The sequence below is a fragment of the Macaca fascicularis genome, chromosome 18, assembly GCF_037993035.2.
Source record: "Macaca fascicularis isolate 582-1 chromosome 18, T2T-MFA8v1.1".
Lineage (NCBI taxonomy): Eukaryota > Metazoa > Chordata > Mammalia > Primates > Cercopithecidae > Macaca > Macaca fascicularis.
The window spans coordinates 39,753,513-39,775,922 of record NC_088392.1 but is presented as its reverse complement, the minus strand read 5'-3'; the positions used below and the strand labels follow the sequence as shown (position 1 = coordinate 39,775,922).

The following is a 22,410-nucleotide window of genomic DNA, read 5'->3' as shown; positions in this document are numbered from 1 at the left end:
AAGGAGAAAAGTAGGCAGCAAGTAATCAACACACACACACACACACACACACACACAATGCTCAGCCCCACAGAGGGGAGGTAAGAACCCATGAAACAAGAAGTGACCTGTGAAGGGCCTGGGGAGGAACAGGGTGCTGGGTGGGCTGGAGGTCCACAAACCACAGGGCACATCTGTGACCTTTCCTGCATCTTACCAGCCTCAGCCAGGCATTGGTCACTGCAGGTGTTCCCCATCTCACCCGTCCCTGACACAGAATACAGCTGCCCTAAGGAACCACGGGACACTGAGCTGTGTGCATGGGGAGGCACAGATGCTCTATGCCTTTCTCATCAGGGGAAAGACATTGGGACAATACATCACTGGCCCTAACGACTCAGATTACGGGAGGGTTTGTCCTGCACTGGAGGCTCCTCCACCACTCCCTGGGCCACAGGTCCTCATCTGCACACGACAGTCCTTCCCATGGCATCACTGCTGCCAACTCTGCTGCACCACGCCCTCCTTCCCCCTAAGGTGAGCACCCACACAGGTACATAAGCAGCAGATATCCAAAACAGCTCCAGGGCACCTAACACTACCAGCACCAACACCTCCTCCTTTTCCACTGGGCCCGACAGGGGAGCTTCAAGGCTCTCACGAGGCTGCAGAGTCCATGCCAGGGATGGCAGCAGGCCGGACAGGCCCAGGGGTCCTCTCAAACCCTAGATCATCCTGCATGGATTGTGTATCCTTCCATGGACGATACACAATGAGCTCTACTGAATCCCAGCTACAGTTCGGGTCTTCCTCTCCCTGAAGACAGGGCCAGTTTGAATTTCCCATAACCCCCAACTTTAGACAAACAGAAGGAGGTTAATTTACATCCACTCAGTTGAATAAGCATCAGCTTGTGAGCACCATGGACACATGCCCTCAGGTGGTGTTGTCTTTTGTATTTTTCCAGTATCTGGTTATTTAAATTCCAAGTACCTGGAAGCAAGAATCATACTTTGCACCTCCCCAGGACCTGGCCATAAATAGGCACAAGAGGTATAGAATAAACCGTTGCAGATTCACCTATTCAAGGTCAGCATACCAGCTTTAGCTTTTCCCAACACCATTAAATTCCAGAGGGCACAACAATTGCTGTGGGTGCCACTTCCCTGGTGCTTACTCCATCACCCGTCCATCCACTTAGACATGTATCTACCACATATCCGTACTACATTGGGCATCAGGAAAATAACCTTCATTGTGAGCCTTCACAGAGCACCTGACAGCTTGCAGTACTTTTACATGGATGTCTCACTTAACAGCCCGCCTTGTGCTGTCAGAATCTTGGGAAGGGTTGCCACCTGCCTTGTTCACCCAATTAGACTGTAAGCCCCTTTGAAGCATCAGGTACGGTGCCCTGTGCCCTTTCATCTCATTGCAGCAGGGACCTCAGTCTGGCGCTCAGAAAGTACTCAATGGATTGACAACATGTAGAATTCTGTGTACTTCAGGGCACTTGGGAAGTCAACCCAACAAAAAGAATTTATCAAATAGCCACTACATTCCCTGCCCTCGGCAATAGAAACTTGATGGCAGCTGATTTTTAAAGGGTTGGCTCTTTTAAAAAATTATCAGCAAGTGAACAGAAACCATTACTGTTAAGAATAAATAACCTATGAGTGTTCTCTAACTGTAAAGACACATTTCAGTCATATCAAGCTGTAAGAACAGGGTAAATTGCGTACATTTTATCTCCAGTGTTGGTGTGCAACTTACTGATATACTACAGGAATCACCATCACGCTCAGCCTGAATCTCCACACTTCCAAGGTGCAAGATAGAAGCAATTATCTTAAAAATGCTTATCTGATGGGACTCTCTCACTCCTGGAAATAAAAAAAAAAAAATGAATGAATGACACTCAATATCCATGGTCGGATGGAAAGGACATTTTACCCTTTCTAAGGACTTTTTTTTTTTTTTTTAAATAAAGTTTGATTTTTCCTTTCTGGCCTGATGACTACTAAAATGATCCTAGCTCCTCACCAAGTAATTACCACTCACAGTAACAGCTCAGAGGGCAAAGGGGCTCCTCGGACTAAAAAGAAGATATCCTCACTATGATTGTCCTGACCAAACCAGATGGGTCATGCTGCCATTTTAACTTCTCAAAGAGTAAAACAGAGGCAACAATCCTGCAGGCTCATTTTGGGCTTCATTTCAACCAAACACTTTATGGATGTTTTTATGAGTTTAATAAGAATGGTCATTTATCTGCAATCATTTTTTCCCCAACATAATATCCTGTAAACATCTGTGACACACATCCCCAGTGCCAATGAGGGAAGAAGAGGAGAAACTTCTCTTGGGATTGCTGTTCTGGGGCTGGATGGCCAGCTGGCCCCTGGCCATCCCCAGATGGGAGCAGCTGTTCGCCACACTATATGCACTGTCATAGGCAGGTACCACTGACCCCAGAACCACTGTGGCAGCAATCACCTGTTGTCAGATTTGTTATTTACCTATATGAATCATCAAAGGCATGGATAATCTCTTAATTTGTATTCAGCTTGCAAGGCATTGGCATTTTTACAAAATGATTCAGACTCATTTTTAAAAGACTACAGAACAATAGAATGAATATCAGTAAACCTACCACTTAGTTTAAGAAATACAGCTGCTCTCCCCATTCCTTCCAGCTGCAGTTATTTTTTAAGGCAATATTTTATTCAGGCTAAAAAAAAGTCAATAACGCCTGTGAAAATGGGAGGCACAGATATGTCATGCTAGGATTAAAACATTTCCCCAGATAATCTACAAAGCGGACAACCCAAGGAAAATTAATTCTAGGCTTTCATGTTAGATGGCCACTACGATGTAAGCATCATATATTTACTTTTTTGTTTTTATTATGTAAAATTTCAAAACATACAAAGAATAACAAAGTAAATAATATAATGAATCCCTGTTCTTGCTTCATCATTAGGTCCCCAGGGCCTGGAACTGCCTGGAATATAGCAGATGCTCGGAAACATGGCAGAATGACTGGACTAATGGCTGCTACACAGCCTGCAAGAACTTGCAGCTATCAAAACATATGCATTATTCAAATATGTGGTGTTAGCTTAAAAATCACCCCAAAAAACACCAAAGAATTTAAGCATCCATCTTGGTTCAGCATAACTGAATACACCTGGTTAAAGCCAGAGGCTGGTATTCAGGACAAGATAGGAAGCTAGACGCTTATGCACCCTTGTAGGCAGTAAACACTGGGATATTTTGTCTGAGCTTAGAGTATCTTGCTCTTAAGTCAAGTCCCATTGAAGCTACTAGACAGGAGCTGGGTGCTGGGACCATCACAGAACAAGATGGATATATTCCCTAGACAGTAGCTTTTCTACTTCATTTATCTATGTTTTTGAGACAGGGTCTTGCTTTGTTGCCCAGGCTAGAGTCCAGTGGTACAGTCACTGGTCACTGTAGCCTCAAACTCCTGGGCTCAAGCAGTCCTCCCACCTCAGCCTCTTGAATAGCTGGGACAGGTGTGCACCAACATGGCCAACTAATTTGTTTTAATTTTTTTTTTTGTAGAGACATGGTTTTCCATGTTGCCCAGAACTCCTGGGTTCAAGGAATCCTCCTGCTTCAGCCTCACAAGGTGTTGGGATTACAGGCATGAGCCGTTGCACTTGGCCTACCTCGTTTACTCTTGAGAACCAGTGATCTGTCAATTTCCCAAGGCCTAACCCCGCTGTCATGGTAGGAATGTAAGTGGTAGATACAGAACAAATACTGAATCCTAACAATTGTTAGGATCCTCGCACTACACTGATGAGAAAATTATTTCACGCTGTGGGATTCTTTGAACAAGTGGTACCTCACACTATGGGAAGCAAAAAATCTAAAAGACAAAAATCAATCAATCAATCAAACCTAAGGAGTCAAACGGGTTGGCAAACTATGGCTCACAGCCTGTTTTAATAACTAAAGTTCTATCAGGACACAGTCCTGCCCACTCTCTTACATTCCGTCTATTGCTACTTTCACAAAACAGTGGAGTTGAGTGCATTGCAACAGTGGAGTTGAGTGCATTGCAACAAACCGTATGGCCCAAAAACCTAAAAAATTTACTATCTTGTCCTTTAAGTTTGCTAATCCCTGCAATGAAAAAAGGGACATGTTCATTAAAGAATAGAGAAGACGAGCAGATCACGAGGTCAGGAGATCGAGACCATCCTGGCGAACACGGTGAAACCCCGTGTCTACTAAAAAAATACAAAAAAGTAGCTGGATGAGGTGGTGGGCGCCTGTAGTCCCAGCTACTCGGGAGGCTGAGGCAGGAGAATGGCGTAAACCCGGGAGGCGGAGCTTGCAGTGAGCCGAGATCGCACCACTGCACTCCAGCCTGGGCAACAGAGCGAGACTCTGTCTCCACACACACACAAAAAAAGAATAGAGAAGAAAGTCTTATTACAATAATTAGTTTTACAAAAGCAATTTGCTTTGAGCATTAAAGTATCCAGTCTCCTTAGAGCCTTGGAGGGAGCAATCCTCTCCTTATATCAGCTTGTGCCCACCGACCACACCAGCACTACAAGGGCAGCTGCCAGAGGCCTTCTCCTTTCTCCTGTAAGTTCAGAGAAGAATGTATCCTGCACACTGTCAATTCTGCTCCAAACTTGCTCCCCAACTCTGGAGACTAAGATAGGCACGCAGTGCTGGGAAAGTCAGGGATGCCAGTTATCAACTTATCTCTCAGCTTCAAAGCATCTCTTCTTTGCTCTATCAAACTGGAACCGGACCCTGTAAACATTTCTCCTTTGCCTACTAGTAGAATGTCAAGCTTGCTCAATAGAGGGCATTTCAGCGATCTGAAAGGCAGCAGCACAGGAAGACAATTCCTTGTCTGGTTCTGGTCCTCCATAGTTATCATGATTTATCAGGGTGTCCAGAAACCTCCAGATGAGCTCCAGCTCTCTGTCCTCAGGCCTGTCTCCCCATCAGCAGTGGCTTCTGAGCAGTTCTGGCACCCTACACCTTGGGGCACCTGCAGCCTGCTTGTACAAACCAGTTCTGGCCTGCATCCTATGGGCAAGTTTCTTCATCACATCCTCTCAAAGTGAACTAAAGCTCTGCTGGGGTGGAGGCCTCTCCTATCTTTATTGGCTATTCTCCCCTACTCCACCACCACCCCCAGGGGTAGTAGCTGTTCTTTTGCACCTGCTACTTCTGGACCTTCTATACAATCCTCATTTATCCTTTTTGTAGTCAATCACCCGCTACTGCTGTAGTTAACAATTGTTTATATTAATTTTTCTATTTTGGAATAACCAGTGTGGTTTGTGTCTCCTGATAGTTCATGGGTATAAAAGACAAACCCTATCTATGTACCAGTTTCCCAGAGAACTGACTGGCTCTGGGAGCATGGTAAGTAAGGGTCTGGTTGCCTCCCCATAGAGAGGTTAGAGTGTGCCCTGTTTGGCCATGTTTTATTTGGACATTGGCTAGAACTTCCCTGACCTCCAAAGAATCTAACATGCTGCTCTGGGTTAGTCACGTGGCTCAGAAGCCAAATGTTGTATCTCTTTCAGAGAAGGGGCTGGGGAAGACACAAGCGCCATCCTGAGCCACTTGGGGTTTCAGGCTGACTTCTCAAGCTTTCCTTTTTCTGGCTGCAGGTCCCAGGAATTTAACACTTCAAATTCCCAACTGAGAAAGGCTTACCTTCTACTTTAGCGCTTCTCCCCCAAAAGTGGCAGGGGAGCATGGCAATTTCCTCCAGTCCTACTGTCCCCTTCTGCCCCTGAAGGACAGAGAACTTGTTTGAAGGATTCCAATGCTAAAGCTCTATATGGAAACAGAGCTGACAGAATTAACACTGTATGTGTGATGCAGCTGCCAGACCTTCACAGCCTGCTTCCAACTCTGATTTCATGCTGCGGTGCACAGGTGCACTGGGTGAGCGCAACGTTGTGTTCCTCCTGCTAGAGCACACTGAACCCAGACCACAGCATGAGAAGACATGGCTACACTTGCTTTACCTCCATTGGTTCCAACAGCCTGCACGAGTGGAAAGGGATACTGTACAGTGCCTAGGAGAGGGACTCTCATAACCTTATTTTTTAAAAAGGCAATGAAGCTCCAAATTTTAAGTTCTAGAGCCTGAGGGTTGGGATGGGTAAGAGAGTAAGATGATATTCACTAGGGGCAAGAAGGCATCTCCCATTAGCTCCTGCAGGTTGCTGGCAAGCACCGTGGGACATCACCTTGCATTCTACCCTCCGTGCCATCAGCTCTTGGGGCCTGCTTCCCCAACTCAGAAGCTCCTTACCAAGGAGTGTGAAGGCTTGTCGAGTCTTCTCAAAGTCCTCAGCATCGTCCACACCCTCGATGGAAGTGTCTCCTCCCTGCGATGTATAGAAAAAGTCCTCCGCGCTTGCTGTTGGGGGCGAGGAAATAAGGCATGAGGCACTGGAGGACGCTTCATCCCACAGATCATGGCACATGAAGATTCTATTCTGTTAGCATGCTATCCCAGACCAAATGTTAGGCCCAGCTGGATGTGAAACTCTTTAAAATAGTCTTTATCCACAATGGCAAATGGGAGAGAAAACTGAATAGTACAAGAAAAATTATAGGACACTGACAGAAATGTGCTGCTTTATGTAAAATTGGCATGGGAAACATATGTTAACACAAAAGGCATATACGTCACAGACAGTTCCATTTAATAGGATTCATCACAGATTCGTTGTTTTTAAAAAGATCTGATAAAAGTAAAATGTATTCCCATCCTAGAAACAGACTTCTATGACTTACATAATCTCAGTCTGACAAGCTCATTTGACAAATGAGGATATGTGCCCGAGGTGCCAGTTTTTTTGTTCATTTGTTTTACAAAGTTGGGCACACCTGAACTCTCTGGGTACATGCACAAATGCAGGTTGATACCCTTACATGTTTGCTCTCATCCCCCAGCTTAATTCTTCTTCAGTCAGGTCTCTGGGAACAGCCTAGGGGACAGCTGGTAAAGAGGGGCCCAGATGGTGTCTTAAAATTCAGAGCCAAGCTTAGAAGAGGACACAAATGCAAGAAGCCCTGGGTAGTATCTGCCCTACAGAGAGGATGGCAGAATTAGCTCTTAGGAGGAAGCAGGGCTTATAAGTGAGCATTTAAGGCCACAGTTGCATGTAATCAAAGTTACCCTTAAAAATTACTTAAATCTTTCACAAGATATAGTATCTTGTGTGGTGATCCTGCCTGGTACTATCCTGCCTGGCACTTCATGTTCTAAGTGTATAACGTTTGGTTTTGACAGGATGTCAAAAGGAGACACTGGCCGATTTCCCTCTTCCCTGAAAACCCTAAATTCTTTTCCCTGGACCTGAGCATGCAGGGCTGAAACACATGAGTTAAAGGTGCTGAGGTGCAGCTTCACCGCAGCTCCCACTGCTCCTTCAACACCTGTCCTTCCAATTTGGTCCCAAGAATTTCTGAAGTCTCTTTCCTTTCCCCATCCTGATTGCCACTGCCTTTCAGCTCCATTGTCAGAACTGTCTACTACTCCATTCTCTCTGCTTCTGCACCTGTCCCTTTAAATCCACCCCAAAATGCCAGTAAGTCTGATCATATCACCCCTATCTGCTTAAAAAGCCCTTTGAGAGGTCCCACTGCTCACAAAGCCAAGGTCAATACCCTAGGACAGCCCCTGGCCCTTTTGTGAAGTGGCCACCGCATACCTCCAGACTCATGGCTTATTCCTTCCCCATCTCTATGTTCCAGATATGCCAGTTTCCTTATTATCATGCATCAGCTCTCCCCTCTGTCCATGCTTTCAATGGTCTCTGCCTTCGTCTCCTCCCTCACCTCTTCCCATTTCCCACTTTGCATCCTATGCTCCAAGCCATACTGAGCTTTGCCCATTCCTCCAGTCCATTATGCATACATGACCAGGCCCAGCCAAGGAGAGAGAGAACTCAACCCTAGACCCCAGTCTGACTACACAACCTGAACTGTAACCACCAGGTGACCCTACCCACAGGCACAAATAATCAGAACATCAGTTGTACTCTATGAGTGAAGGTTTCCTGGAGGAGTAACAAATTCTGAGGACCAGTGGCCAAGGTACTTGAACGGAGAGAGGAAGGACTCCAGCTCACTCACAGCCTCAGCAGAAGCACATATTAATGAGGAAAACCACATCCGATCTTTGCAGAAGATAGCATTTTAGCTGTTTCTTACCTAAGCATGCAGAAAGCACCAGCACAGAGCAATACAACAGTTTCAAAGGCTTAATAAAAGTGCCAACTATTTTTTCCCTTTACACGCACCTTTCAAAGTATCTCATTTGATTATTTTTACAGTGTCCACCTGAGGAAGACTGTCTATATTATTTACTCCCATTTTTCAGAAAGACAAACTGAGTAACCTGGGGTTTAAGGGGTGCCCAGGGTCACCCACGGTTTGGTCAGGCCTGGGAGTTCATTACTTGATTACCCTATTGTAGAAAAATGATGATTTATCTATGGCATCTCATGATTTTGCCACAAATACAAACTAACTCATCATCGAGTGTCAGCCAAACACATCAGAAAGAGTCACCTGAGACTCCAAAGGAGGATACTAGACTTCCATACTGGAGGGAAGGCATTTTCAGCATCTTTCCAAAACCTTTCATTGTCAACAGCCAAGGCCCTACTGCCTGATGTTGCTATGAATCAGACAGACACCCCATCTTCCCAGGTCCCAGTTCCCAAACTCAGGCCCAGCTGGGCAACTTCCTCAGGCTGAGGCTTGTCACTGCAGGGGCCACCTGGGTCAGTTACAGCATTTTCTACTAAATGATGTGAAACCAATCAAAATGATCATCTTTCCATATGCGTTAAGGTCTGCAATCAACCCAGTCACATCACTCTCTAGACCCTCTTAATAAGATACATCCAAACAGGACTCAGTCTTCCCCCTATCTGCTTGGCCTTCCTGGATCTCAGCCCTCCTTTCAGGCCCATAAAGCTGAACACGGACTATCCCATCCCAAAGCAACTTCTCTCATCCTCCAGTTTAGGTCTCTCTCTTTACCAAGAATTCCCAAGGAGAAATGTACCACAAACCTCCCATTAACTAGTTCAACAGGCAGAGACTGGATCAGGCAGTCAACAGAACACAGAGGAGAACGTGAACCCAGTGATTAGAGCACCGGAGCAACAAGGCCATGGTCATGGGCTTGCACATCACCTGGAGAGGCTATGCTCTGACCTATGCAAAGCCAGAGAGGTTGTTTATAAAACTATCCACACAACCATGGAAATGAAAAAGAAGAAAAGGAATTTACTTCTTATCCCCCAAAGGCTGTATTTAAGGGAAAATGGGCCCATTACAACTGGATGTACCACCAGAAATTGGTGTATATGGAACACAGAGGTGGGGAGGAAATAAGCGGTGAGTGGAAGGTAGGGGGCAGCTACTTCACAAAAGGGCCAGGAGGTTATTCTAGGGTATTGACTTTGGCCTGTATGGTTTTTACCGTCATTTATTCACACCTTAACAAATTATTCATTGAACTTAAAAAAAAATTTCTCGAGGTTATTTTAAATGCAATAGCCCACCAACAATGGGGCAGAAGAAGAATGCGGACAACTGGATGCAAATCTGTACCCTCCATTGTCAGACACATGCACAAAATTTACGCCAAGCCAAGGGGTCTTGCAGAGACTTGTGTGCATTTGATTTGTATGTTTTGGGTTAAGAAGAGAAGGAGGATACGAAGCAGGTCCAAATATTCACTTAGAGCCCTTGGCTAGTCCATGTATTTGCTGTTTTCAGTTACTCAACCAGGGTTATCAGTGAACCTAAATGCCAAGCTTCAGGGCCCACAGCCAATCCACCCATGAGGCCGAGGACAGCCTGACACCAGAGCACAGGCACTTATCAAAGGCTCTTGTTTCACTCCAAAATATTCTCAGATGGCACATGAAAGTGAAAGAGTGGGAAAAAAAAACTGATCAAACTGGGTAGCTTTCAAGCACTGCAGCCTGGGGGGACCCATGCACCTTGCAGAGGCAGGGAATAAGGGGAAATCACGTTTAACCTCAATATGACTCATGTAACTGAAAAAGAAATTTAGGAGGATTTCTTCCCCATTACACCTTAGAATTATAATTGGGACAAGTGATCCAGATCATCCAGATGGGTCTTGCCAGTATTTGTTAATTCTCTATAAAACTGACCTGAGGGAAAACATTCATCTCCTGCAAGTTGGCCCTGAAAAGCCCTGCGAGGCCTATGTTCTGCTCTGGGAAGGAAAGAGGAGAATGGCAGTGGCCCCTAACGTGGATGCATACCTGGCTGCATGAGACTGACAGCCACCTTCAGCGCCACAGGCTCCAGCTCAGGACAGTGTGCAAAGAGTGCTCAGCACCTGTTCTGCATAGCAGGGAACACACACTCCGTGTCCTCAAGGATTTTATCATGTTTATCATGTTCCTGGGAAAATCAGACTTGCAAGCACTGACCAGCTAGAGAATAGGACAAAACTAGCAATAGACGTCAGCCAGAGTTTTCTCCCTGGGGTCCCAATTTAAATATTACTTCCCAGGGGGAGCCTCCCAGCCCTCCTCTGCTTCCTTCAGCACAGCCCTAAGCACTCTATATCATAATGGACATGCTAAGCAGGGTAGGACCCACAACTGTTTTGCTCAATGCTGCATCCCTGGGGCCTAACATGGCCTGAAGAGAGTTTGATGAACAAATGAAAGAATTATTGCTAAGTTGCATTGTACAAGCATTGAAGATACAGGGATTCATAAGCAAGTAAGAGTTATGAGGGCAGACTTGTGCTGAAACCACTTGATGGATTTCAGCTACTGGGAACACAGGTGGGTCTGGTGCTGGACCCTTACGATGGCCAGGACTTGGATCACGAACAGCCAAGCCTCAGAAGTCTGTTTCTTGCACAGCTGCACAAAGACCAACTACCCTGTTTAGACACCCAGATCTTCATACCATCTGCTAGTATTAGACTTCCCCACATGCCCCCAAAACACAGACAGCAGGACAGGGACAGGAAGTGTGGCAGATGCCAAGACGCTGCTGGACCCGAGGCTTGCCCTCTTTACACACACGTGCCTGAAGACTCAGCAGCAAAAATCAGTCGTTACCCCATGAGGCCCCGCAGAGAAGGGCCAAAGGCTCCAGACCCAAGCAGAGCTGCTCTGTGGTTTGGAGTCAGGAACTAAAGCCTGCTCACTGCTCTGCTGGCTCCACATCAACAGCCTCAAAGCAAATGAAACTTGCTAACACCCCTCAGGAAGCAGCAGGAGTGGAAACAAAGGGCGGTGCTCATCTGATGGGGATGATGACGAGGTGCCTTATCCCCTCGGCCTCTGTGGAGAGGCACTTTGGGTTGCTCCATCTCTCTCCCTCCAGTGAGGATGTGCTAGAAGCTTCCATGCCAGTCCAGGAGAGATCAGACAGCCTGGCAGTCCAGAGTCTCACTTGCCGAAGCCCCCTCTTTTCTTCTGTGGCCATGCTCTACTGCATCCATATGGCTCTAGAGCCACCCCCGCTGTATCCCTGCTTTATCCTTACCCCTTTCTCTTTGCCTCAATCCTTAACTATGAGTTAAAACGGGCTGGTTATGATTATATGATGCATATTACTTTTATATCTAGATTATTATGGCTGGGACACATCTCCAATGATGTTTGAAGTGTAAACATATCTTGCAAAATAATAAAGCATGAAAAGAATTCCATGCCATGCAAAACAGTTCCACCCTGGCCTCTTATCCTCTCATACACTTTCTGTGCGAAGTGGACTGGGTACAATTAACCCTCTTTTACTAACTGGGCAGTGAAATTTAGGGAGGCCTAGGGGTTATGGCCACATAAGAGGCAAGAGCTGAGACAAGCAGCCATGACGGAGGGCTTTGAGCAGAGCCCCGAACTGTGCACCCGCTGGAGCCGTAGCCCACCCCTGAAGATAGGCATGCACCTGTTGACTTACTTAGCGCAAGCTCTTTAAATTCTGGAAGACCGGCAGCAGCACACAGCTGGTAAAAGATGTGGTAATTCCGCTCGTCATCTGCCTGGAGGAGGAAGAAGTGAAGCAGTTTTAGGGCAGTGACCTCTAAGATCGTTCCCTCTGCCACTGTAATCCCAGGGTGCTCCAGGTGGTGGAGGCTGAGCCCCCCACTCTTCCCAGTGTTTTCCTCCACACCTCTGCCACCTTCAATTCCCACTTCCTGACTTTCTATTCACTTTTATGGGGCCTTCGTCCAACCTGAGGATTTATACCTCTTGACTTATGCAAAAACATGTATACATTTTCTTTTTTCCTTCTATATAGGACATCATTGCTCTTCACGAATGGTGAGTCAATCAACAAATACTTATTCAGTCTTCTGTGCTGCTTGGCTGATGTCCCATAAATTGTCAGTTCCCTTCTGTGAGCTCCCATTCTCCTCTGGGAGGCTCAGAGATAAGTGGAAGCTGTGCTTGCCCAACAGGTCAGGCTGGGCAGACAGGAAAGGCCCATGAGTGAGGCAGGATGTCGGGGGAACACCTGCAGCTGCACTGGCCTTACACGGGTAGTGTGAGTGTGGGGGTGGGGATTCAGGAGGCCTGAGCAAAGAGAGCTAAGGAAGAAGGAAGCTCCAAGGGTGTCCAGGAAAAAGCCATGAGCAACACATCGGACCCATACCCAACCCAGCAAGCTGCTTCCTTGGCTGTGGTGTAAAGCAGGATGGCGGGATTATCAAGCCAACCTGTGAGGTGCAGAGAAAACACAGGCAAAAGCATGGGGAGCTGGTTAAAAAATTCATTAGATGTTTGCTAAGCATCAGCATGGAGATGTCACCAAGAAACAAACAGCTGAGGCGATTGTGAGGTCTCCTTAAAGGCAGCTAAAACATGAGGACCAGGAAGCCATTTTAACCCAAGGCAAGAGTCTGCCACAGACTCAAACCAGGACCTGAACCATCATCTTGGTTCAGTAATAGGAGGGCAAAGGGAGCTGGAGGAGGACTTTTGTCAGTGTTACGAGTTGCACAAACCCCACCAAAGTCAGGGTGGAGGAGAAAAGGATTACAAAGAGGCAAAGAGTAGCTGGCAGGAGGAAATTAAAGGCAACCAAACAACAGTGAAGAATCAAGTCAGGTGAAAAGTGGGACATCTGGGAATTGAACAATGAGAACACATGGATATAGAGAGGGGAACATCACACACTGGGGCCTGTCATGGGGTGGGGGGTTAGGGGAGGGATAGCATTAGGAGAAATACCTAATGTAGATAATGGGTTGATGGGTGCAGCAAACCACCACGGCACGTGTATACCTATGTAACAAACCTGTACATTCTGTACTTGTATCCCAGAACTTAAAGTATAATTAAAAAAAAAAAAAAAGTGGGACATCCACTTATTTGAAAAGAAAACAAAGTAGGTAGCCAAGTATAATCTATTTTTTAAAATCTACTAAATAAGGAAGTTCTCAGGAAACCTAAAACTCAGACTCTGTATTTATGAAATTCCCCTGGTAAGACTTTAAAATCCATGAGGAAAAGGTCTGTCTTGTCCTTTACTGTATCTTTGGTGTCTAGGACAGGGCTAACACAAAACAGGCATTCAATGTTTGTTGACTGAATCTAAAAACAGTACTGTATAAAGGTTTTTGAGATCTAATCCCTATATCATCTGAATGAACACTTCCTGATAAAAGATAAGAACAAGTACATTCAATTCCAGGCTCACAAAATGAGATTCTCTTTGGGCCCAGGGAGTGCGGCAGGGAGCAGAAGTGAGGTAATTGTCCACGAGAACAACACAAAAGGGCTCAAGTCCTCCCACTCACCTGGAAGACCACTCTGGACTTCTCCAAGAGGTAGGTCCTCATGTTGGCCCCGATGATGTGGTACCTTTTGTCAAAGCCAATCTGGATGTACTTGCCAAAACGGCTGCTGTTGTCATTGCGGGTGGTCTTAGCATTTCCGATGGCCTACACAGACCAGACAAACAAAGGTATGAAAAAAAGGGCTTTCTTGATTTCAGGATTGTGTGTTTGTGGCACCATGTGTCCCCTTTCTCTTCCTTACTTACAGAAACCCTCTGTTCTTGGGATGACAATGAGCTGAGCTAAAAAACAAAAGAAAAACTTGAAACAAAAGAAAAACAAAAGAAAAACTTGAAACATCCAGAGGATGGCCAATGAGAGTAATCAGTTCATTGGTAGGCTCTTCAAAGGGGACTACCCAGGTGCAATGGAAGGTGCATCCCACTGTCCCTCCTCTTCCTCCTCCTTTCTTCCCTGGGATGCACATGTGATGGCACCAGCTATAGCAGTTATCTTGGAACCATGAGGAAAAGGCCTAAAGAATCACAGAGACCTTAGCTGTGACATTCTTGAGCCACTAAAACAATGCCAGTGCCTACTAACTCTGAACTTTCTGGAAAAAAACAAACCTTCCTGTGCTTAACACACTTTGATCAGTTCTACATGAGTAGGCAGTCAAATGTCACTCCCAATTGATAAATACCTTCCTAGCAACAGGCCACAAATTGACACTCTCCTTCCCACCTCAGGAAGCCATCATCCCTCTTGGTATTTCTGCTGCAGCATCAGGGTTACAGTTCAAAACACTAGATGATAATTTTTTAAAATGAGTGACTATGGGACTAATTTTATCGTGTGAAGATTTGCTTTCTATAAAACACCATGTTGTCAATGCATTGGTAAAGAATACATTAATATTTAATCCCTTTCACATGCTTACATTTTTAGGTGGCTGAAACACTTGAAAAACATCTGCTGTAACTTCTCAGTGGTCTAGAAAATTTGAGGCACAAAGAAATTGAAAGAAAAGCCCAAATCCCAACCTACCCCTCAAGTCCTGCCAAGCCCAATCCGAGTGGAAGAACTATTAGTGTCTCCTGACAGCCCAAAACCACGATGCCCTGCAGCCATCTATTATTGACAAGGCTGGCAGAATAGTGAAAAGCAAAAGGTCACAAAGTTGACCTATAACTAATGCTCCTGAAAACATGCCATTGAGTCTTGTTACTGAACAACTGTTCCTGTTACTGAGATGAGTAGAGGGAGGCGCTGAGTTATACAACCACCCACTCACAGAAATCTAGGCCTAGCTCTGCACCAGGAAAGCCACTGAGTCCAGTACTGGCCAGCACTCAGCATCCTCCAAGTATAGAGGATGCCAAGTTCCAAATGGGTCAAACTGTCCCTATTTCTCTCCTACTGCCATAGCCTTAGCCTACAACATTGTCACCTCTTTCCTGAACAACTTCAGTGGGCTCTCAACGGTCTGCCTGGTCCCACTCCCATCTTCCACCTGCTGTCAATTCTCCACTCAATTGCCACAGTGCCAGGGTGATTCCTCCAGAATGTAAAACTATTATACTCCCTATATAAAATGCTTCAATGGCTTCCACTACCCTCTGAGATAAAACTTTCAAATCCTCAGCATGGGCTTATGTGCTTGGCAGGACCCGATCCATCCCTGCCTCTGCTCTTGCCCTTGGTCCCAGCTTCTAACAATCCTAACTCCCTTTTTCTTTCTCCAAAGGCCTATGCTCTCTCTGCCCTCACTCAAGCTTCCCACATGCAGTTCCCTCTTTTCCCACGGCTCCCTGAATCTAGCTGACTCATCTTCCTTCAGGTCTCAGCATCTATGTCACTTCTTCAGGCAAGCAGGCCTTCCCTGATCCCAAGGCTAGGGGAGCACCTCCTGCCATATGCCTTTCCAGGCCCTGCATTTCCCTCTTTTTCCCCTTACCCCATATGCAGTTAACCCTCTGTGCTCACGAGGGCAAAGATTATACATCTGCTTCAGCACAGGTTCTCTAGCACCCAGCACATGGTAAGCACTCAAAAATATTTAAGTGAAAGAGTAAATGAACCCGAGTTTCAGTTTTTCTCTTGTGAAATGTAAGTATTGGACTTCTTGTCCTCATAGGTAACTTGCCACTGCAGAGTCCTGCAAACACTAGTTGGAGTCACAATGTACACTTTTTACTTTAGCGTTTAAAGTGTATAAAGCAACCTATACATCACAGACACAGTATATACCTCTGGAAGGAAGTGTAGGGGTCTCAAGTACAACCTTGGTATGTGGGATTGCTCTGAAGGGCATCGTAGTGTTTGGAACGTGTCCAAGGTCAGGGCAAGGCTAGAGCCTGGCCAGCCTGATGTAACTCTCAAGACACTTAATTGGAGGAGTTTATGTCCTCAGCTCCAACCAAAGGGATGGGGACTCACGCTCCTGGCACCCACCAACCTTGTCATCTCAGCAGAGGCCTCAGTGTATCTACTTTCCTTCCACAAAAAGAGTCTCAGGCTTCAAGGCCTCACAGGACAATGGCAGACTGCCAGACTTCAGTAAGACACTTTCTGCTTGGAAAATGGAAAAGGAGGCTATATTTCCTAAAATGTTGGTAAAAAGCATTTCCCACACCTTCAACATAAGCCAGGCTCTGGGCTGGGTCCCTTAAAATCTAAACATTTAATGCTGCCAAGAACCCGACAAGATAGGCATTACTAACTTTCATCACACTTATGGGAAAACTTAGGTTTAGCAAGGTCAAGTCACATGCTCCAGGTCACATGCTAGGAAGTGACAACCCCAAGAGAGAAATTCAGATATACCTGAGTCCAAAGTCTGTGTTCTTTCTACCTACACGGCGTCACAGCACTCCTCCAGATTCTGTCTCCTCCAAACCACTCACCCCAGACAGGAAGTCACCACACATGCAGGCAACTTCTCACAGCTCAAATAGCCAAATCAAATCAAAGGATAAAGAAAGATATTAATCCTCACATCTCTTTTTATGTAAAAGCAGGGAGAAGCCTCTCAGAAGATGCTAGAAAACCAACTCATTACTATGAAACCTAGTAAATAAAGCATTAAACATCTACTTTCCAGTGTGAACTCTATCTCAGGGCAATTAAGTAGTTGGTGAGGGGATGTTTCCCTGCATAGATTTATTCCAGCTAATACATGCAGGAGGAGTAACAGAATGAGAGTATCACAGCATTTTGTAACTGCTGATGAATAGATCTAGGCATAATCAATAGCTGCTCATATCACAAAAACACAGCCAGATTTTCTGTGCCTCCTAATGCAAGCCCAAGTACCACATCTTAAGGATTCCTGTTAAAAAAAAACAAAACAAACCAAAACAAAACAAAAACTAAAGAAGCCTCTAAATTTTACTATTCCTTTACAGGAAATGAAGTGGACAAAGGTACACGTTAAACAATGTCATACAGATGTAATCAGCAAAGGTCAGTTGGTGGAAAATTCTAAAGGAGAAGTTCATTTCAACAAATAAGTTTCAATTTCAAAATTTTAATTTTTCTAAATTTCTTAATTTCTAAAATAGCAATAAGACCTTTTACCATATCTGAGATCATTCCTTGTGATAACTTAGGAAAACTTCGCCCGAGGTCTGAAGATCATTGCCAAAAGATTGGCCCTCCTTACTTTACTAGGCTACTTTTGCAAAGTGATATAATGGATCTAAAAGTACTGGAACAACCATTCTGAAGGAAAATCGGGTATATCTAGTAAAACTGAACATGCATGCACCTAACAAATCAGGAATTCTACTTGTAGGTGCTACCTAGAGAAATTCTCACATAATTCAAGTGGGCAAGAATGTTCCATTCAGACTATATTTAATAATTAAAAAAGAAATACAAACCAGATGTTCACCAGTAGGGAAAACATAAATAAAATGTGGTATATTCACATAATCAGATGCTATAAAGCTGTTAAAAGTAATAAACTAGAGCACAGCTCATGGATTAATAAAAAAATGTAAAGTGAAAAGTTGCAAAATGATTGATGGACTATGATACCAAGTACATATGGTATAACAATCTTTTTGATGCATACAGAAACACACAGTGAAATAAAAATGGACTGAAATAATTTCAATGTAATTGGATTGCACAATAAAGAGGTATCAAACAGTATGAAAACATAGATAAGGAGCAACAACAACCATGCCTCAGTATGGGAAAAGCTCTAAGAAGTGGAAAATCGAAGTGGATCTTAAAGTGAGCAGAGTTCTGACAGTGGGAAAAAAGAAGACATTTTATAAATATAGTGTGGACAAAGGGACAGGGTTATGCTACAAAATCAACAAGTTTGAAGTGGCTAAAGTATGTTGATACATGAAAGAACACAGGAGATAATATTGGTAAGGTGTGTTGGGGGCAGATTCTTATAAAAATTGGTCGACAGTTGTCTGGCTTTCTTCTTCGCCCTAAAAAGTATGAACCCTTAGCCAGGTGCTGGTAAGCCAGCACTTAGAAATGCCAAGGTGGGTGGATCGCTTGAGCCCAGAAGTTTGAGACCAGCCCGGGCAATGTGGCAAGACCCTGTCTCTACAAGAAAAACAAAAGTTAGCTGGGCATGGTGGTGCATGTCTAGTAGTCCCAGCTACTCTGGAGGCTGAGGTAGGAGGATCACTGGAGCCCAGGAGGAAGAGGCTGCAGTGATCATGTTCATGCCATTGCACTTCAGCCTGGGTGACAAAGCAAGGTCCTGTCTTTTGAAAAAAAAAAAAAAAAACAGCAAATCCTGAAAATAACATATCTGGTCTTAGTTATCATTTTTGCTGGCTTTACTCTAGCTTCCTTTTTCTTTCTTTCTTTTTTTTTTTTTTTGAGATGAAGTTTCCCTCTTGTTGCCCAGGCTGGAGTGCAATGGCGCAATCTCGTCTAGCCTCCTTTCTTTCTCCCAGGATAGGGGCATTCTCTGTGGCTCTCAGAGTTGTCTGCCTGCAAACTCCAGTCACCCCGAGAAATGATGTGATGTCTCTGGACTAGACTTGGGTTCTGCTCCTCCTCTAACAGTCTCTTGATTACCAATGTTCTTTCAATCAGTGCAGACTTGTGAACAAATCACTCCTGGAATGCTGACAACCTCTTAAACAGAACAGGGTCAGAGAGTGCTGGTGGTGACAATAAATCATCCCAGTGCATCCCAACCAATTTCAATTCATCCTCAAGTCGCCTTTAATTCCAACAACTGCCACTTAGCGTAGACCACTGGGATATCCGCCTCCTCAGACCTTCAACTCTTGGTCTCTCCAGGAGGTGTCTGCAGCTGCTGGGCAGTGGATGCAATGAGACGATGCCATGACCATAACCGATTGCTTTGTCGGGAGGTGCCATCCTTCCCTAGGACGGGGCAGAGCAATCAATCAGTAATCAGCTGTCTGTCCGCTGATTAAGACATGCTCTGTGCTGGTTATAGCACTCTGAGCAACCACAAAACTGACTGGGCTTCCTGATACAAGGTCCCAGCTAGACTCAGCTTCTGAAAAGTCGTGCTTTCAGACTTTGGAAATGCAAAAGCCTCTTTCTCTGCTTGGCAACAATCTTTCTAATCCTACTCAGAGTTCTTCCTGGCTATAATTCTTCCTTTCATGTTCATAGCCAAGACTTCTCTCAAACATAACACTTAATGACAGCTCAAGGGACAGTCTCTAGGATGGCAAAATTCTCCATTTGACAGAAGAAACAGTCAGGATTTACTCACGTAATTTCCAAAGTACTAATTTGCACAATGCAGAAAATTAATGTTTTGAGCTCAAACCACTGTAGCATTTATTTACATGACCATGTAAGATTAAGCTGGTTCACGTACACACTCCTACTTCAGAACTTAGCAACTGAAGCACGTTGAGCATATGTCTGTATGTGCATGTTACTTTTCATCTCTGCCATATCAAAGCACCCTGTTTCCCTACAGCCTAGCAGCCTATTCAGGCTACAATGGGTATTCCAAAAGTTAGATAATGTCAGACCACTGTGATTTAAAAAGCACTTCCAAAGCAAGAACTCAAACAGATACTTTCACACCCACATTCACAGCAGCATTATGCTCAATAGCCAAAAGGTAGAAGAATAAACAAAATGTGGTATGACCATGCAACGAAATACTGTCCGGCTTTAAAAAGGAACAAAATACGAATATTTGCCAACACATGATTGAACCTTGATAACATTATGCTAAGTGAAATAAGCCAGACACAAAAGGACTAGTGTATGATTCCACTTGTAGGGGGTACCTAGAATAGGCAAATTCAGAGAGATTACCAGCGGCTGGAGGAAGGGAGAATGGAGAGTTACTGTTTAATGGGTAAAGAATTTCTATTTGGGATGATAAAAAAATTCTGGAAATAGATGGTGGTGATGGATGTACAAACATTGTGAATGTACCAAATGCCACTAAATTGTACACTTAAAATGGTTAAAATGGTAAACTTTATGCTATGTGTATTTTATGACAAAATTATAAAAAATTTCCCCATGTCTCATATATGTTTACTAATGTGGTAATCTGCCTTCACTAAATTTCCAACATGACTAATAATAACTACTTTGTTCAGTCTCTGGAGTTCAAAGAGGTTTCTTGCCTTTCGTTTTGCCCAGAATAACTACTCTATTTCTAAAAGAAGTAGTACACTGTGTCTCTGATATCCTACTGCCTAAAAAATGGACAGAATCTTGAAACTCGGTCAAAGGAGAGATCCTGCTTTCACACTCTCATTTGAGGTAGAACATGAGGTTAATTGTGGAGCGGCTGTCTTAGCCGTTCAATATAGGCATAGTCCATGGTCTAAGGAGGCCGAGGCCATAGTCCACAAATGGCTTCTGACCTGGGCCATGGCCATGCCTCAGTTTGGGGCTCAGACTAAATGCTGGAGTAAATATGCTACCAATGAAATGTTAGAAAAGAAAGAGTCAAATTATGGTAAAGCCATTTATTAATGCATGTTTGCAGCCAATAAGATAGTTCATAAAAAGTTGAACAATATGGGGACAAGGCTTATGCTGTAATAGTAAAAAAAGCTGGAAGAAAACATACCAAAATGTTGGATGATTATCAGCAGGCTGTAGTATTAAAGGGGATTATTTCCTTTCATTCTTTCCTATTTTCCAGTGAGCCCTTCCTATCTTTCCTGATTTTGTAATAGGTCAATGGTTCTCCAAGTGTGGTACCCAGATGGGCAACACCAGCATCACCTAGGAACTTGTGAGAAATGCAAATTTGGGGGGTCCCTCCAAGACTCCTTCTGAATCAGAAACTCTGGAGTGGGGTCCAGCAATGTGCACTTTACCAAGCCTTACAGGCAATTCTCAGGCACCCTCAAGTTTGAGAAGCACTGTTATGGAATAAAAGGTTTTTTTCATCTGTTTGTTTAGTACAAATGCCTTCAACTGTATTCACCATTTCCCAAATCATATAAGAACAAATACTGAAACTTGCTTTTGAAAAATTCTTAGTGAACAGGTTGTATCTTATTACTTAGCAGAGAATTAAAGTCCTCCAGATAATGCAACTCTGGAGGCAGAAGATTTTGCCTGGATAATCAATGAACCCCTACGAATCAAGACTCAATTTACTCCTGCACTTGGTAAAGGAAGAGAGAAAGAGGGGACTAGGGAAGGTCCAGGCAGGTTCTTGTTTCCCTAAGCTCCAAAATCATCCGAAAGACCAAACACCATGGTGACTTGTATCTTAGTCGATGGGGCTCAGGGCTCCGCATGGAAGCCTGATGCTATCTTGGCAGCTTGCGGCTCAACTGATGTCTTCTTACTATTGTAGGTGATGATAGAAGGGAACTGTCCAATTAGAGATGGACTAGACAGACATGAAACAAAGGGACTGCCCAGGGCTGGCAGAAGGGCCTGCTCCTACCAACTGTAACCAAGACAATATCAAAGAGCTTTAGCTTCAAAGGTGGGGAATGAAAGCTGGCCCAGGGACTATGAGGCCATTTCATTCTACTCCATCAAAATAATAAAGGTTTCATAGAGAAAAGGGGGAAAAAGAGACAGCATTCTGATTCTAAAGCATGCTTAGTTATTGCAAGATCTAGTCTTTAGCAAACTTCTCTGGCCTGTAGTTGTGTCGACTGCTCTGAGCCCACCCTAGCCCAGCCCCTATCATGAAGACTGAGGAGTGAAGACACGGACAGGGCCTGCCCTGGCCAATTCATGCCATCACAGGGAACTGTTTTCTGAGGAGCTTCAACAGATGCTAGGTTATCACGTACCTTTTGGCTTTACCTCTCCGCTTAAAAGACAAGATGCCCAAATACTGTGGGTTGAAAAATATTCTATCTAGTCTTCCCCGTCCCCCATGAAAATTGCCTTTCTGATCCAGCAGGCCCTCAAAGCTTCTAAGAGTTTTGGTGGAGCACCGATTTCTGATACGTGATGTCAGCAGGGAAGGGGACAGCAACAGAGGTGGAGGAGGTGGGGAGGGATGGTCACTGTCACTACAACATTCAGCAAAGTCAAGGGACACGGAGAATATGAGGATGCTCTACCCAGTACTAGGAACCTAAAGACACAACCAGGTCAACATCCAGAGTTTTAGAGGCACCTTGGTAACGTTTCCTCCACAG

General features: G+C 44.6%; 1 protein-coding gene across 2 annotated transcripts in view; it reads right to left on the bottom strand.

Annotated features, from left to right (window-relative positions):
• Nucleotides 1–22,410, bottom strand: part of MYO5B (myosin VB) — a 395,079-nt gene that overhangs the window by 172,408 nt on the left and 200,261 nt on the right. For both annotated transcript variants that reach the window (XM_005586729.4, XM_074022272.1), the window contains 4 exons: nucleotides 13,823–13,966; nucleotides 11,980–12,061; nucleotides 6,308–6,415; nucleotides 1,753–1,862 (listed from right to left, as the gene is read on the bottom strand). In XM_005586729.4, coding sequence (XP_005586786.3) covers nucleotides 1,753–1,862; nucleotides 6,308–6,415; nucleotides 11,980–12,061; nucleotides 13,823–13,966 — 444 coding nt within the window. The remainder of the gene's footprint in view (nucleotides 1–1,752; nucleotides 1,863–6,307; nucleotides 6,416–11,979; nucleotides 12,062–13,822; nucleotides 13,967–22,410) is intronic.